At 37.4% G+C, this 17,606-nt stretch overlaps 1 protein-coding gene across 3 annotated transcripts in view; it reads right to left on the reverse strand.

Annotated features, from left to right (window-relative positions):
- The window catches only part of LOC149834367 (30-kDa cleavage and polyadenylation specificity factor 30-like), a 29,174-nt gene extending 12,163 nt beyond the window's left edge, over nt 1-17,011 (reverse strand). For 2 of the 3 annotated variants that reach the window (XM_090010083.1, XM_090010082.1), the window contains exons 1-5: nt 16,476-17,011; nt 11,300-11,698; nt 9,683-9,845; nt 9,445-9,552; nt 7,546-7,614 (exon numbers count right to left, since the gene is read on the reverse strand). In XM_090010083.1, the coding sequence (XP_089866209.1) occupies nt 7,546-7,614; nt 9,445-9,552; nt 9,683-9,845; nt 11,300-11,698; nt 16,476-16,852 (1,116 nt within the window). In that variant the 5' untranslated portion in view covers nt 16,853-17,011. The remainder of the gene's footprint in view (nt 1-7,545; nt 7,615-9,444; nt 9,553-9,682; nt 9,846-11,299; nt 11,699-16,475) is intronic. The other variant, XM_090010084.1, reaches the window with a different exon arrangement.
- Between the last annotated feature and the right edge of the window lie 595 nt (nt 17,012-17,606).

Here is a 17,606-nt window from a genome sequence, read left to right on the forward strand (position 1 = left end):
TGTTTATGGCACTTTGATTGTCACACAATAGCAGTGACCGAGCAATCGATTCTCCCATTTCTGTCAGGAGATGTCTTATCCACGTAGCCTCACCCGTGGCAGCAGCCATCGATCTGTATTCAGCCTCAGTGCTTGACCTAGCAACCGCCTTTTGTTTTCTACTGCTCCAGGATACTAAGTTTGGACCAATAAAGCTGCAATAACCGGATACTGATCGTCGTTCATCTGGATCACCCGCCCAATCAGCGTCAGCATAAACAACGACCTCATGGCCTCCGCCTGGATCTAATTCTCTTTTCTTGTATATCAGTCCATCACCAACTGTGCCCTTCAAGTAACGAAGTATACGTTTGACTGCTTCCATGTGTGACATACGAGGTTCATGCATAAACTGGGATACCTGGTTAACCGAGTAGACTATATCAGGTCTAGTAAAAGTCAGGTATTGCAACATGCCAACTAAGTTGCGATACTTGGTGAGATCTTCATATATATCCCCTTCCTTTGAACTCAGTTTCTGATGGATGACACTTGGAGTTGTCAACGGCTTACAATCTGTCATGCCCGCTCTGCTGAGAATGTCCAATGTGTATTTGTGTTGAGTAAGGGTGAGTGTATCATTTCTTTTATCAACTTCTACTCCAAGAAAATATCGCAGCTCTCCCAAATCTTTCATCTTAAATCTCTTATTTAATAACTTCTTCACCCGCTCAATGCGACTTTTACAGTTCCCTGTGATGATGATGTCATCTACATATATTAGTAAAAGAGTAGTGACACTGTGTTCATTGTGAATAAATAATGAGTGATCTAGAAGGGACCGAGAAAAGCCATGCCTTTGTATCTCTAGCGAAAAACTGTCGAACCAGGAACGAGAAGCTTGTTTCAAACCATAGAGTGCTCTCTTTAACTTGCACACATATTTTTTGGCGTCTTGTTCTGCATATCCAGTGGGTTGTTCCATGTATACCTCCTCCTTTAAATCCCCGTGTAGAAATGCATTTTTAACATCCAGCTGACTCAGTGCCCATCGATGTTGAATGGCTAGACTCAACACAATGCGAATGGTCCCCATTTTAACTACAGGACTGAAAGTTTCATCGAAGTCTTGTCCTTCCTCTTGTGTGAATCCCTTAGCTACGAGTCTAGCCTTGTACCTTTCGATGCTCCCATCTGGCTTATATTTTATCTTATACACCCATTTTGACCCAACAACATTTTTGTTTAGTGGTCTAGGTACAATCTCCCATGTCCCACATTCATGTAATGCCTCCATTTCTTCATTCATTGCTTCTACCCATCTTCTAGAGCCCGCAGCTTGATAGAACATGAGGGGTTCATCCTCTTTACTTATGGCTGTCAAAAACAACTGGAAATCCAATGAAAATTTTTTATAGCTTACCCACCTGTCAAGCGGATGTCGAATCCGTGAGGATCTTCTCATATCCATCATCTATGAAGCGGGATCAGATGGGTTCGTACTTGTACAAGAAATGAATGAGGGCTCTTTCTCTCGCCGGGTGTACACAATACCCTTATATCTTGTTGGTTCCAAGTCATGTGCATCAGTCTCTTCCGTTTGAGTTTCATTGGTTGATTCCTCATGTGTTTCCTTCTGACAGCAATTTGCCGAACAGTCTACTTTACCATTGAAAAAGAGTTCTGAATTTAACCATGGGTAGTATACCTCAATGCTGGGGCTTGAGTTATCAGTGTGAATGGTTGAATCAACAGTCTGATCATCAAAATTCATTTCATCGAAAACTACATTCCTTGATATTTTGACACGCTTGCTCAAGGGATCATAGCACCTGTACCCTTTGTAATATTCTGCATATCCTATAAACCTGCATTTTAAGGCTTTATCCTGGAACTTGTGCCTTTTGTGAGTTGTCAATGTGAACATAACAAATAGACCCAAACACACGTAATTCATGATAATCAGGTTGTGTGCCAAATAGAGAAAAATATGGTGACTTATTCTCTAAGATATTCATGGGCAGCCGATTTATTACATGAAATGTGGAGTGAAAAGCCTCAGTCCATAATGATACAGGGAGATTGCTCCCGTGCATCATGCTCATTGCAGTCTCAACAATATGTCGATGCTTCCTTTCGGCAATCCCATTTTGTTGAGGTGTATGCGGGCAAGACACTCTTCTCTTTATCCCATTATGTTGAAGGTAACTAACAAAGTCACTCGAGGAGAATTCACCTCCTCCATCACACTGGAAATTGAGAATGTTGGCAGAGAAGTGGTTGTGAACAAAAAAATGAAATCTCTGGAACAATCCAAAGACTTCTGATTTGTGCTTCATAAAAAATATCCAAGTATAGCGCGAGTAACTATCAATGAAAATAAGATAGTATTTACTGCCAGAAAGAGAAGTAATTGAGGCAGGACCCCAGACATCAGAACAAATGACCTCAAATGGCCTTGAAGCTCTTTTATTAATGGAAATGAATGGTAAAATATGACTCTTACATAAATGACAACAGGAACACTTTGTATCAACGACTTCTGAACTTAGACTGGACTTGGGAATGAGATTATTCAAGACAAGTTTTTCAATAAAATGGCGACCACAATGGCCAAGGCGACTATGCCAAAGTCTTGGCTTATTATTCTCAGAAATAGTAAATATAAAATTAGGATCAAAAAATTGACGTTGGTGAGGCTTCAAGGATGAATAGTTGGAATGAATGGAGGAAGGAGGATCTTCTTGGAAGATGTACATGTTGCCGCATTGTTTTCCTTCAGTGAATGTCTTCCTCGTGCGAAGATCCTTGACATAAACAGAAGGAGTAAATTCAACTGAAGCATGAGCATCATCAACGAGTTTTGAGACAGAAACAATGTTCTTTTGAATGTTAGGTGCATGAATGACACTTGGAAGTTTAAGAGAGGACTTTGACATGGATATAATGGCATTTCCAATATGTGAGATTGAGTGATGAGATCCATCTCCTGTGACTATGCTATTTTTACCAACATAAGGTGTAAGAGTCAAGAGTTTACCTGCATCACCTGTGATATGAGTAGCTGATCCGGAATCGACATACCAAATGCCTTTGTCATTTTGCTTCATGTTCAATCCTGCTAAGGCTGCCAGCAACAATTCCTTAACATCTCCATCCTTCCAAACCTCTGCTTGTGGGGCTTTCCCTTTGTTTTGAGGATTAAACCAACAATTTGCTTTAATGTGCCCTTTCTTGTTGCATAAAAAACAGGTAGGGATGGGTCTCTGTCCTTGCACATTGGGTGTTGGAAGTATACCACGACCTTCATAGGCATTTCTCCATTGGCAGCCCTTTCCTCGAAAAGAACTTCCTCGTCCTCGACCATAACTCATTCCCGTAGCTAGTACATCTTGGATTCCTGAATGTCCATGAGAATCTTCAGAAGATCCTTTCAGAGTCATTTCATATTGCAATAATTTCGCACGAAGATCTTCAAACTTTGGGAGTTCTGGTAAACACAGTAGGGTTGTTGTCATGACATGGTATTCTGACCCCAATCCGCTCAAGGTTTGTTGCACCTTATCTTTTTCACTGACAAGACATCCAACAACAGCCAGGTCATCTGTGATGCCTTTCATTTTGTTCAGGTATTCCATAATAGACATGGAATCTTTCTTCATCATTTGAAACTCTCGCTTAAGAAACATAATTCTTGCCTCAGAAATTTGTGAATATGTTTGAACTAACTTATCCCACAGCTCCTTGACCGAACAATCATCAGGAAGGGCAACAAGAACTTCCTGTGAGAGAGTTGAAGTAATGTATGCCACTAGTGATTGATCTCTCTTCATCCAAGTAACATATTCTGGATTCCTGTGAAGAACAATAGATTGTTCTCCTTTATCGTCCACTTTTTCTTGTGAAAGATATTCTGGAGGCGGAAGAACTGATCCATCTAGATGACCGGAGAGGTCCTGACTCTTTATAAATGGGATGATCTGTCTTTTCCAGGTTAAAAAATTTGAGTTATTCAGTTTTTCAGAGACTAATTGACCGAGAAAGCTTGAGGACAAGCATGACTGCGCATGAGTAAAATCCATTAAAAAAAAAATTGAACTGACACTTAGGTATGAGAGGTAAAGTAGAGGACTCGGCTAATATGAGAGACAAAATAGAGGGCTCGGCTAGCAGGGCACTCCTCGGCTAACAGAGAATAAAAAAAAATGGAATAATGTATTGAATCACAGTAATCGAGCCAAGGAAAAACACACTAAACAGCAGAGATGTATTGAATCAGCAGAAGAAAAGTGGTCGCCTGTCACCGTGAAATATTCTCAGAACCCACGAAACAGTAGTCGTCTGTTGCACCATGAAATATTCTCAGAACCCACGAAACAGTAGTCGTCTGTCACCGTGAAAAATTTTCAGAACCCACTAAACAGCAGAGGGTATAGCAGAGGATAAGAGGTCACCGTGAAAAATTTTCAGAACCCACGAAACAGCAGAGGGTACAGCAGAGGATAAGAGTTCACCGTGAAATATTCTCAGATCGAGATCTGTGATCGTGATTCAAGAAGAAAGAAACAGCAGTCGTCGTAAAGCCGAGATCGAGATCGAGATCTGTCACCGTGAAACCGAGGATATAGCAGTTCTTCACTCCCAGTCGTCACGCTGCTCTGATACCATGAAAGAAAGGGGGTACTCGATCTTTGTATTTGCCTGTCACGAGAGAGAGAGAGAGAGAGAGAAATTCATAGAAGGTGTGTTAGTCAATCGTGGCTACGCATCTGATTCTATTAATATGTAAAACAAACATTACTAGGGTACAAAAGTACCCCTTAATAACACATTAATTCTACATTACACGCTGATTGGATCCGGATCTGATCCAATATACAAAACGGGTCGGGTTGCGGGTCCTGCATAAATATGATGACTCCTTTTCACTAACATGGACCTAACACCTAATTCCCTATAGACATTTTGTGAAGAGGTGGCTTTATTGCCTTCTAAGCACGGTTCCTTTCCCTCTATTGCTTAAGAGTGGATAGTGGATATACTTCTTGATTTGAGTCATCCTCACTATGTCGTTCAAAAGAGGAATCCACACATTGTGGCTTCAAATGGGACGAGAAATGCCCTCCACAAACGTGTCTCATACCTCATGTTAAAACATCTGAAAGAGGAGACGCTAGAACAACACTCTCTCTCTCTCTCTCATGTGCATCCCCTCTATCACCATTTCAAACTACTCTTAGGGTGCGTGTGATTATCTCGGATTAGAGATCCGAGGTTTTTGAAGTAGAGATCCTCGGATCTCTAGTCCGACACCCCCCAACACCTCGGACTCGAAAACCTTGGTTTGGGGGGGAGGGGTGGCATAAAACAGGGATATCAAAACCTTGAGATCCTCCATTTGTAAGGAGGTTGGATCAAGGTGTGGGCCTTACTCCTCGATCCACTAAACCTTGGTTCTCCCAAATATCTGAGGTAATCAAACACACCCTCAAGGATGAGCAATTAAATCTCCTTCACTACTGCCACCAAGTTGAGAAAAGGGGAAAGAATCCTACACCATTTACATGCAAAGGAAAATAAAAAGATGTTTTTGATTGATAGAGAATAATGTAATTAAATAGGCCTGCTTGAATTGACCCCATGGACTCTTTGGATCTTGGTCAAAGAAGATCCAGTCTACCAAGAGCCATGGATCCAATGAAGATGTGTTTCAAAGATTACAAATGAAATTGTGGCCTGGATCTAGTTCTGAAGCCAACAGCATGCCCATGTTCGCTGTGAGTCTGACACCACACCACCCACATCCAGTGGTGATCTTACTTCTAAAGTCCCTCCCTCCTCCCGAGAGCAATGTTTGAATAGTTTAACTCTTTGATTATCTAGTGGCCTACTAGCACCAACTTTTAGCCAGCACTACAACGATCCAAATGACAAGTTTACAAATTTCCCACACCTCATTGGAGGCAGCTTCTGGCCTATTCATCCTACAGAGATACCAGCCCTCTCTACTACAATAATTGCAATATTCAGCCTCCTTCGCATAGTCAGTCTCCTTGAGAACAACTGGAATTGAACCCACATATAGAAGACGCAGGGATGACCCCTCTTGGCAGGAGAGCAATCTTCAGTATGTGGAAAAACAAAATTATGATGAAGCTAGCTAAAAGAATATTAAGGGAGAAAAAAACATTAGAGAAATAGAAGATAATAGAAGTAGGGGAAATGTTACGATGACTCGAAGAAGGGGATATTGATAGATGGGACTGATAGCTACTTCAACTGCTTTGATACCATACTAGATTTTGGTGTCAGAGAACCAATTCATTTAGGTATACTGAATTAGACGAGAAAGGATAAAGAGGAAGTTGAATCACGCTGTTGCAGCAAAAACTACTATTTAAGGGATGTTTCTCCTTGAGTAATGTATTAGGATACACTAAAATCTTACCCCTAGCACAGCTAATCAATTACTAAGTGATGTGGCACTAAAAACATGTTTATGACCACATTACAAAGATGCTATTAGACATCAAAAACTTGTGTTTCACAGTGTGACTGTATATGTAGAGTGAAAAGACAAATCCACAATTGACATAGAAATATATAATTAAGACTTGCACACACAAATACTCTCTAACTATATTTCTTCCCATAGATTTAATATGTCAAATAAATAATTGGAATGTCAATATGGAGTTGACAATATATAAGAGCCATATCGCAAACATTATTCTCGAGATATTCTCAACAAGGGATATCTCCGGATAGTATGATAAAATGTGTTTTCCTCGAAAAATCTCAAGCAAAGAGTGTCAAGGCAAAAATAAAATATAAAAAATACTAATATATATCCACTTTAACAGAACATTTTATATGCCCTAGACTGAGTGCTCTCTTCACTTTCTAACACTGACCCAAAAAAGAACTTTTAGAATGTTGGATTTTAGTTTGAAAATACAAATAGTTGCATCCAATAAATGTTGCTGATTTTAGTTTAAAAATAATGTGATGCATGAAAAATATTCAGTTGGATTGTTGGTTGAATCATCTTTATCATATTAAAAACAAGCTTGAATTATTATTTCTTCCTTCTCTTCAATGCAGGAACAATAATCCCATATCGAAGAAAAGAAAGAGGGTCTCCCTTTAATGGCCTGTTAAAGGCCACTCCTCCCTTTGTAATGTCTCAAGCATGGGTAACTGCCCATATGAGGTGGATGGGCAATCATTGCTTGCCTCCATCATGTGGGTGGGAAGCCTTCCCATTTTTTATTGCTTTGTTTATAAAAAAGTTGGAGGGTTGAATTACAAGTTCACCCTTACTTTAACAAGCAGATTTGATCACGTTTTTTTTAACCACAATGAATGTGCAACAAATACAAATTTTGCGTTATGGTGAATATGTGGCTTTTTTGTGTGAAAAAAACTTATCATGCTTTTTTACAATAATTTGAAAATAACTGATATTTGTGACTGATAAAAGCTACACTGCTGCAATTCCAAGAAAATAGTTGCACAAAAGTCCATGATACAAAGCATAAGATACACTTCTAAAAAAATTCCAACCTTCACAGGTAAATTTTCATTGTATGGATTCCTCAGATGCCGAGTTTTGTGGAATGACAATTCGCATAGCTGCAATTACGACAGAAGATGATATCAGTTTTCTGGCTAAAGAAAAAAATATACTAATTTTTTATTTCTAATCCAGAAATTATATAATATGTAACAAGCAAATAACTCAGAGTACACTGCAAAACCCTCATGATTTAACAGACCCACGCTTCACATATTTGGAACAAAGGAGGACAGTGCAGAGATTGGGACCATCCAATTAAGACAGATGAGACCCCTGCATGAACAATGCAGGATTTTTCAAAAGTGACTAGCTTATAATAATTTAAAAAAAAAACTAAACCAATTAGTTCAGACCAAGCCATCGATATTGTTCCGACAAAAATCTCAGGACATGCATGCCCTATAAATCTCAAGAAACTTCAGTAATTCTAGGGAAAAAATAAAAACAGAAGCTATGAAAGCATTAGAAATTTTCCACAATAATACAAAAGATTAAAAAAATACTGCTAAATGTAGAAAAATTCAGGAATCAGAAAATAATCATATTTCATTTCCATAGATACATAAAAAAAATAGAAAGGTAAAATGAAAATATCAAGATAAAACTACAACAGTTTTACGATATTAGTACCAAGTTCTTTTCAGAACAGCTGTATTGTGAAGATATCATGATAATTTTACCATATAAGCCATGTCACAAAGAACGTGGACACGAGGACATATGACACCGATTCAACTCACAAGCCCGAAATTTTTTAGAAAATAGAACACAAGGACATGAAATTTTTAATTTTTTAATCAATAAAAAACTAAATTTTTGATATTTTAATGTTAAAAATGCATTTTTATTGAAATAAGACTTTAGAACATTAAAAAATGTTAAAATAATATTACAATATTGTCCATATGTGCCAGTGTGTGTGTCCACATGTTCGAGTGTGTCTGCTTGTGTCACCAGAGACACGCCACCAAAATGATGTGTCCCTATGACATAGCATTTAAGTTAATCTATTTATATATCCTGATAACATCTAAATATTTTCAAAATAACACCTGTCAACATTTTCAACTATTCAATTTAGAATACTGCTTCAACCCAAATATATTAAGGATGACCAAATCAATCAGATAATGATGTTTTTCACATTTGCTGTCAAAACATGACCTCCATTTTCTGTAAAATTACTAAAAACACATTGGCTGATGACAAATGAATGTAAGATGCCACCATGGCATTTCAGAAATTGTACAAAATAAGTTATGTTTAAAAGGAAAGGAATCACTTCTTTTTAACAGGCAAGTTAGCATTTGCGCCTAACCCAAACAGGAGATGGCAAATTTCCAGGTCAATCGATAAGTAGATAACAATCAAGGGGATGTTAATGGGTATTGAAGTCAAACATCTCATGCAATTTTGAATCCGGTGATTCACTTTCCCATGCAAATCATGAAACATGACACAACAATGAGGGACAGACCTTGGGGTAGTTTTTGTGAGCAATGAATTAAATGAGGGTAGATGGTAAGGCGTTGGCATATCAACTTGGCCTGGATTTGCATGTGTTGGTTTGGGCTTTGTCTAAAATTGACTGTAAAACCTAGCCAACCAGGGGTAGAACTGACTGAACCCTCGCTTGAAGGACCTTTGTTCCAGGTTAGATCTAACTAATAGACCCCAGCTATCAATATCAGTTACATTTCTAGGCCCATGTTAGAGATGACTTCACATTTTAAATCTGAACTGAAATTATATAAATCTGGACCCTTCCCTCCAAAATACATACCACACAGTACACACCCATCCTCCACACACAAACACAAAATTAGACTTTACCAGTTACAAAGCTGTCGAAAATGGAAAAGCATTAGAATACCATGAATAATTACCTTTAACCATTTCACAGAAAAATTTCGACCATAATGTGCTGTTCCATGGGCATACTTCCACCCACCACCAACAAATCCACCAGTTTTGGACATCATCCTTGCACACCCCTGTCAACACAATCCAACATACAGTTGATAAATCACATTTAGATTTATGATTAAGACGCTGAGCAAAAGTTGATGCAAAAAAACTACAAAAAGAAGGTTCAGCAAATGTATACTAACAATCTTACAATACCTGGAAATTACGTGTTCGATTGATTGAAAATATCAATATAACATTCTCTGATGTGTCAAAAGCTTCATTAAGCTTTGCTTCATTATTTCGTTGTGTTGCCCAAATACCCTTCTGTACAGACAGCTCCAGATTTTCTCGATTGCAACTCTTAACAATAAAGTACCTAGTTTGACCATGGCATGAAGGAAGGAAATAAAATTTTAGTCATAGATATTCCACGAGTGTCTCTTTACAGGGTATTGCTCTAATCTAGCTACATTTTGGAAACGTAATATATAGAGCACACTTTTTATTCAAAAGAAAAAAATCAATAGAGTACGCTGTTAACATTATAAGCTATTGAATGACAAGCAAAAATATTTTCAAACTGCAGGCAATATAGAGAAAAAGAACTGCCACTACACGAAACCAAATGAGTGATAGACATTATGCAACAGAACCTAATTTTTGGTTAAGATATCAAAAGAGATGGAGAAATGTGAGCCAACATGATAACGATAGCGAAAGTTGGCCAAAGATTTTTATGCAAAGCAAATTTTAGCACAGTAGGAGGAACCAACTACAAGCTAGAGAGCCAACGGACAAACATTTAACTTAAAACTGTAGAAGTGCTATGCAATTTCAGCATACCACCATCTATTGATTAGATACGATAAGAGAAAGAATAACCATGGAAATGGAAACTAATAATAGCATTTACAAAAGTAGAGTAATTATAAATAAAGGGCATAAGTCTATTTTATCTTTTACACAGTAGCACTCCAGTCCAACTTGCTAATCCTTTTGCCATTTTCCTTTTCCGATCTGTAAGCAACAGCACGACCCAGATTTGCTGCCAACGAGCACCCTTGGTTAAGTTGTTCAAACCTAAACTTGCTCACTTGAACAATACGTGTATCTATTGCAATCTTTTGCCATTTCTTGCAGATCAAGCATAAGGTTTCATTTGGATGATTTCACACTGATCTCCTACAAGAAATGCATACTTGGAAAGTAACTGGTTTTTAACTTAGTGAATAATTTCATTCTAAGGAAGAAATAGGCCACCTCTAGAGTATACAAAACACATCACCAACTAATGTCCTCAACACTACCAGTAACTTTGAGAAATCACATGATTAACACAAACTTCTCCCCAAATACAGATCCCATCTCTTGGCACAATTTTTTTTCCTTTAATCTTACAGAAAATGTTCAAGAACCATTTTGCCCTTTAGTATTGGCAGGGGTCAATTAATTACAAATAGAACGGAAAAATAGGATAAAATGGATAACCATTGGATGCAACACACTGATTAAGAAGCATCAAATAAATATCTGCTGCAATTGATAAGGCAAATGGGCATTGTTCTACTTGACGATGCATGACAATGAAGTTTGTAAGAGACAAAATTACTGGTAAATCTCCACTAAAAATGTCTTGAAACAAAAAACAAGTTGACATGCCACCATATTAAATGATAAATAGATTGAAGTAGCTATTCATGATGCATCAGCCACTTCAAACACAATCATCCCTCAATAGCAACGAAGCAATAAGAATGAACCAGGGTATATATGATTCTAAAGAAAGAAAGTTTTATATCAATTTGATAATAGAGAAAATCTGAAAGTAACCTAGATTGCCCTTGTGGGAGTGGAGAAGCAGAAGGTCTGTTGACATGGCTCGGTAAACCGCTAGTAGGATTCTGTGATGGACTCTGGCCAGCCAGTTGTTGCTGAGGAATTTGATTTTGTGATTGCTGATTCTGCATATTGACAGAATCTCCAGCTGTAGATGATTTTACTGTTGCTGCAGGATTAACTGGAGCAGGGCCTTGTTGGAACTGGGTCTTTTCACCTTGCGGTGTATAACCAACATTTCTATGTTGATAAAACCTATTTGAAGGACCTGAATTAAAAGAATTCAACTGTTGAATCTTTTGAAATACTTCCTCCGCAGGTGGTGGAGGCCCAGGAAGCTTTGCATGCCTATAACGGCAGTCAGGTCCATTTGGACAGAATCCCAATTTGTACCTGCACACGTGTAATGACATGAGAACTGGCTCAAGTGTATGCAGATTTCCTAATATCAAATAATAACCAAAATCATGATCTAACACATCATTGTAGCACTCTATGATTGTTCAAGATGAAAGTTAATCCTCTTGGAAAACCTGCTTACATGACACACACACCACATTTGCCACAATCATTTGTATATGTGAATGACCTATCATCTCATTCTGCAAGTTGCTTTAACTCAACCTAACCATGTGGATGACTTCAGCATGGTCAATTTGTTAGGGATCAAACCTTTCATAGTGTTTTTTGGAAGAAAAAAAAAGACATCTTTTTGTGTCAACAAGTTCTGGTGCATTCACTATTGTTAATTTTTGCATCACGGGAAAGTCATGTTTACATGTCAAAATTCAGTGATCCAAACCAACGCTGTTTGCATCGTACCGTATCATCCGATATGGTACGATACATATCGTTACTATGAAGAAAATTGATACCATATGTGATAAGAGTGTGTATCATATTTGTATCATATGATACACTCCTGTATCGTATGTATCGTATGATACATGTCCGCATTGTATCGTATGATACGAGGTGTATCCTACGATAGAGGGCACACTTAAAAAAGAGCCGAATAAATTTTTTAGTTTTGGGTTTTAAAGAACTCTTGAGGGTTGAATCCTTTATTTATGTATAAGTCTTTAGAGAGGTATCCACGCACCCTAGGACTTGTGAGAGCGATTTGGGGCCCGATTCATGCACAAGGGAGAGGACTTTTGCAGTTTGTTCAAGTAAGAGTTCATTTACACCATTTTTTTACTCAAGGAAGTGGGTTAAGATCAAAAAACTCTATTCTTTGTTTTTTGGGAGGAAGATAGCATCATATGTTTCAGCATGACAATGGAGCACTCGAGTAATTAGTGAAAAATGATTGAAAATCAAGTGCAACTATTGTCATATTGTTATTTCGGGTGGTATCTCTCGATTGAAGCATCATTCAACCAGGACACATCTAAATGTTGGGGCCTGCACGTCAATGAATTTGCCGAATGTCATAAAATGACAATGTCAACAATTACATACTAGTCTTAGAGAAAAAAAGCAAGAAAAAAATATGAGTGAGGCAGAAATAGGGTATGCACAGCCCTGGGAGGACGAAGATGAACTACCTACTTCTGATCCTACAGGCCCTAGAGTAGCATCAGAAGTATAAAGTTCTGCAGTGAAGGGGAAATGTGTGATTGGTGCTAGTAGTAGTGTTGCAGTTACAAAAAAAAGAAGAGTAGTTTTGAAGTCAATTGTTTTGTCTAATATGCCCAAGACAATAGATGTATAGCTCAGGGTATTTGATCAGGTTATGAAAGAGGTTTAACCTCAAAATATTGTTCAATTCATTACTGATAATGCAGCAAATTATAAGGCAATAAGTAAAGAATTGACAAAAAATTATAGGTTATTCTTTTGGACCTCGTGTGTTGCTCCATTGCATAGACCTCATGCTTGATGACATCGACAATATGGATGAGATAAAGCACATAATTGAATGTTGCCAAGAAGTTACTAAATTTATTTACAATCATGCATGAATTTTGAACTTAATGAGAAAGTACACTAGTGGTGTAGAGTTAATTTGTAGTGCAGTTACTAGAGTTGGTACAATTTTTTTTTGCAGTGCAAAGTCTAGTAAATAATAGAAATGCACTAAAAAAATGTTTTAATCAGATGAGTGGAATGCATATCCTCATGCACACAAAAAAAATCTATGAGAAATTGTAGATATTGTATTCAAAAGTAAGTTATGGGATTTATACGTCAAGTTGATAACTATACCCTTGGTGAAGGTGTTTCGATTGGTTGACAGTGAAAATAGACCAGCTATGAATTATTTCTATGAGACCATGGATAAGGAAAAAGAGGTCATTAGAGATAATTTGATTTAGAAGAAAAAATTATACATCCCTATATGGAACATCATTGATCATAGGTGGATTGAGCAGCTTTATCAACATTTTCATGCTACAACATATTATTTAAATCCTACATTTAAAATGGACAAATAAGTCAACATGGCATTTAAGATCAAATTCATAAGGAAATGAAAATTTATAATAATGCATTATATGATACGGGGAGACATGTAGTAGTGTTGAACCGTGTCACGATGCATCCAGGTAATTTATTTTGTCTATTTCAATTTTAATTTCATATTGTTATTTAGTTATGATGTTTTGTATGATTATAATTTATATATGTTATTGTCTTATTGATTTATCATTTTATTATTTTTTCAGACGTGTGATAAACCAAGTTTGGAAGTGATGTTCCAAACTTAAGAGTCATTCGCATTCTTAGCCAAACGTGTAGTGCAAGTGGATGCAAGAGAAATTAGTGTCTTTGAGAAAATACATACAAAACGAACAAATAAATTGGAGCACAAAAGACTCAATGACTTCGTCTACATTCGCTACAACTTACAGTTGAGGCAAAAGTATATAAATTTATAAAGTTTATTTGTCATTTTCATGTGTTTATTTAAAGTTTTTTTATATCATATAAAACCCAACAAATTTTAATTTTTTCATGTTATATTTTTAGGCAAATAGAAAAGTTATCATCAAGGAGGCACGAAGAGCAATTTGATCCCATTAGTTTAAAATTTTTTGATGTATTGGATGCATGGGTTGAAGAAGAAACAAACATTATGAATGAATAAGACATTTAGTAGATAAACGTGAAAGGAGCTCAGGACATGATGAAGAGCCCACGTACATTGGAGATGATGTGAATGTTGGAGGAGAAGTAGAAGAAGAAGATGATGATGATGATTGTTGGTATTCTTTAAAAAAAACTTTGTTATTGTTTTATGTGTTATTTTTTAACAACTATGTTATGATGTCTTATGCAGCTCATGGATACAAAAATGCTTCATATGTGATTTTATGATTGTATTTTGCATAATTCATCAGTGTTTCATGTGTTATGATTTTTTAGAATTTTTGCTAATGTTTCCTGATTTTTCATGATTTTTTTGAAAATTTTAGAAATTTTTTATTAAAAAATTATGATTTTTTACAATATGATACATATTATATTTTGGACCTGACCGATACGGGTAACGATATGATACTTACAACCTTGATCCAAACCAAGGACACCAGAAGTTTCTAAGATAGGTGGGAAGTGTGTTTCCCAGAAACTCACGTCAGAAACGTGACACTTCTTGCTTCTGAAACTTGATGGGAATCTCAATTCTCCCACACTTCTCCTACGCTTCTCACATGCTCCACTCCATGGTGGAGCAAGGAATCTAAACTAGGGTGGGCACAAATGCATAGTAAAAAGAGAAATATATTTATAAAAAAAACTAAAATCTAAATGATATGTATTGTACCGTATGATACAAACAATTGTAGCAAATATACTCCCACAAATCTCCCCCACCCCTGACACACACACACACAACATGCACACAAGCATATATATATATATATATATATATATATATATATATATATATATATATATATATATATATATATATATATATATATATATTACTTGCATCAAACAAGACCAAAATTATGGCTTATTTTGTGAAGTTTCCAGACTGAAGGCCTAGCCTATCAAGTAAACATAATGAAATTAAGAATGGAACACCAGAATTTCAGAATGCAACATAGATGCTACATTGATCTTCTTGTCATTCCATCAACATAAAGTTAATCACAGTAAAAGCCTATTGTCATCAAATCTCAAAGTTCTCAGTCACAAAGCAAAAGCTTATTGCTATCAATTTCAAGACATCAGAATCACATAAGTCAGCTCCTTTAACTGTTTCCCTGATCTTCTCACAATTTTATTATGCTAAGCCTCCCAAAATCACGCCAATAAATTCCAAAACAATATTTATATATTGAAAAAAAAATAAAAAATAAAAAATAAAAACATCCATAGCCAGTGTTGCCCCATATTCCCGGGTGCTGGGGAGCAGCGGACAGGAAATATTCATAAACATTTTTTCCTTTGTATGAAGAACTCGAAACACACATTACATGCTGAAAGCCCAGCACTTCACCATTGCACCAAGCAATGGCCTTCAAAATTTCTGCTTTAACCATATCATGAAACAAAACCACATCTTCGTCTGCAATTCCATCAATCAACTCGCTTGCAAGCTGTCCATGGCTCCTCGAAAAACAAAAGCGAAAAATAAAGGCAAGCAGAAAGTCTCAAACCCAATTTCACCAAAAATTTCGATCCACAAATTGCAATTTAAAGCCTCAGAGAAAAACTCAAAACCAAGCAGGGACACCAAATTAGAACTCCCAAAGGTACATAACAAATCATATAAATTTTGATCCTCTGAAATCAAAGAGAATAAATTTCAAGCCCAATTCCTACATAAAACTAAACCCACGAAATTCTAAATAAACCCTAACAGAGAAAAAGCAACCGCAAGAAAAATAGAATGTAAATCGAGATCCCTCAGTAACACAAAACCAACTCATTACATCAAACTTTCAGAATCTCCACACACTCAGCTCCCCACAAGCAGAATACCAATAAACCCCTACCCTAAAAAAAGGTTCCAAACTTAAACACTAGAAAACCAAACAACATTGCTAAAGAAAGAATCACCAATGCCAAAATTTTCCTATCCGAACTAGAAAAAAACAAGAGAATTTGCGTCGTGAACCCAACAAGACCGAACGAAAGGAGTGGGAAGAGCTCAAATTCGGGTAGGAAATTAAAAGGAAAAGAATAACAGAATAAACCCTAGGGATCGTACATGTTGCACTCCTTGATGTCCTCGTTGGTGTGCTTGTAGACGCAGTCCTGCTCGCGGCACTCGCCGTAGAGGCGGAAGAAGCGGCAGATGGGCATCCGGGCCTTGTCGTACTGGTGGAGGAAGCCGCAGGCGTCGCCCTTCATGCAGAGGCTCCGCAGCCAGTGGCGGCACACCGTCTGCCGGAAGCTCCGCCGTGCCAGGTGGTTCCCGGAGTTCGCAGGATCCCCGGCCGACGCAGGAGTCATGCCGACGGCAACCGCCTGGGCAGAGGGATCGGAGGGGACGAGGGGGGCGGAGGCGGTCCCGGCGGCGTTGGTGGTGCCGGCGTCGAGACCGCCCTCGAAGTCGAAGTTGAGGCCTCCATCCTGGTCGTCCATTCCTCGCTCTCTCTTCTCTCTCTTTGTTCTGTTTGAGAGTTTGGGCTTTGTAGGTACCTCTCAAGATGCAAGACTAGTGCTCATTTCCCTCCGAGAGAGAGAGAGGGTTCTGGTTTTCTCAATAAGCGAGAGAGAGGTTTTCCGGCTTCCAGTAGAGAGAGAGGGTTCAGGTTTTCTCAATAAAAGAGAGAGAGAGAGAGAGAGAGGTTTTCCGGCTTGCAGTAGAGAGAGGTTCAGGTAACGGGCCGCCATGAGCCAACCCCACCGGGCCTGTTATGGTTCGGGTTTGGGTCAGGGTCTAGCTCGAAGCCCGTCAGCTATTGGGCTGAAACTGGGCCGGTCCGACGTGCATGAGTTGTTTATTAATTTTTTTAATAATTTTAAAATTAAAAAATAACTAATTGCATAGTAACTATTATAACTATTATTATTTATGTAATTAATTACATTAATTTTATGAACATATAAAGATAATTACTTGGGTATAAAGGATCTTGTTAATTATTTATTATTTACCTAATTAGTTGTACTAATTTTACAAGAAAGAGATAATTTTACCAGATTGAAATTGTGATTTAAACTAAAATAATTGTAATCATTCTTAACTGTTTTTGCTTTATTTTTATTTTTATTTGTATTATATGCTGCATAATGGATTAAACCATATCAATGGATTGAAAAAACCATGTGACGACTAGAATTGAAGATTGTGTTTTATGTTATTTTGAAAATTTGATGTTGATTTATTAGTTCA

This window comes from Nuphar pumila, chromosome 6 (assembly GCF_984573655.1).
Source record: "Nuphar pumila chromosome 6, dmNupPumi1.hap1.1, whole genome shotgun sequence".
Taxonomy (NCBI): domain Eukaryota; kingdom Viridiplantae; phylum Streptophyta; class Magnoliopsida; order Nymphaeales; family Nymphaeaceae; genus Nuphar; species Nuphar pumila.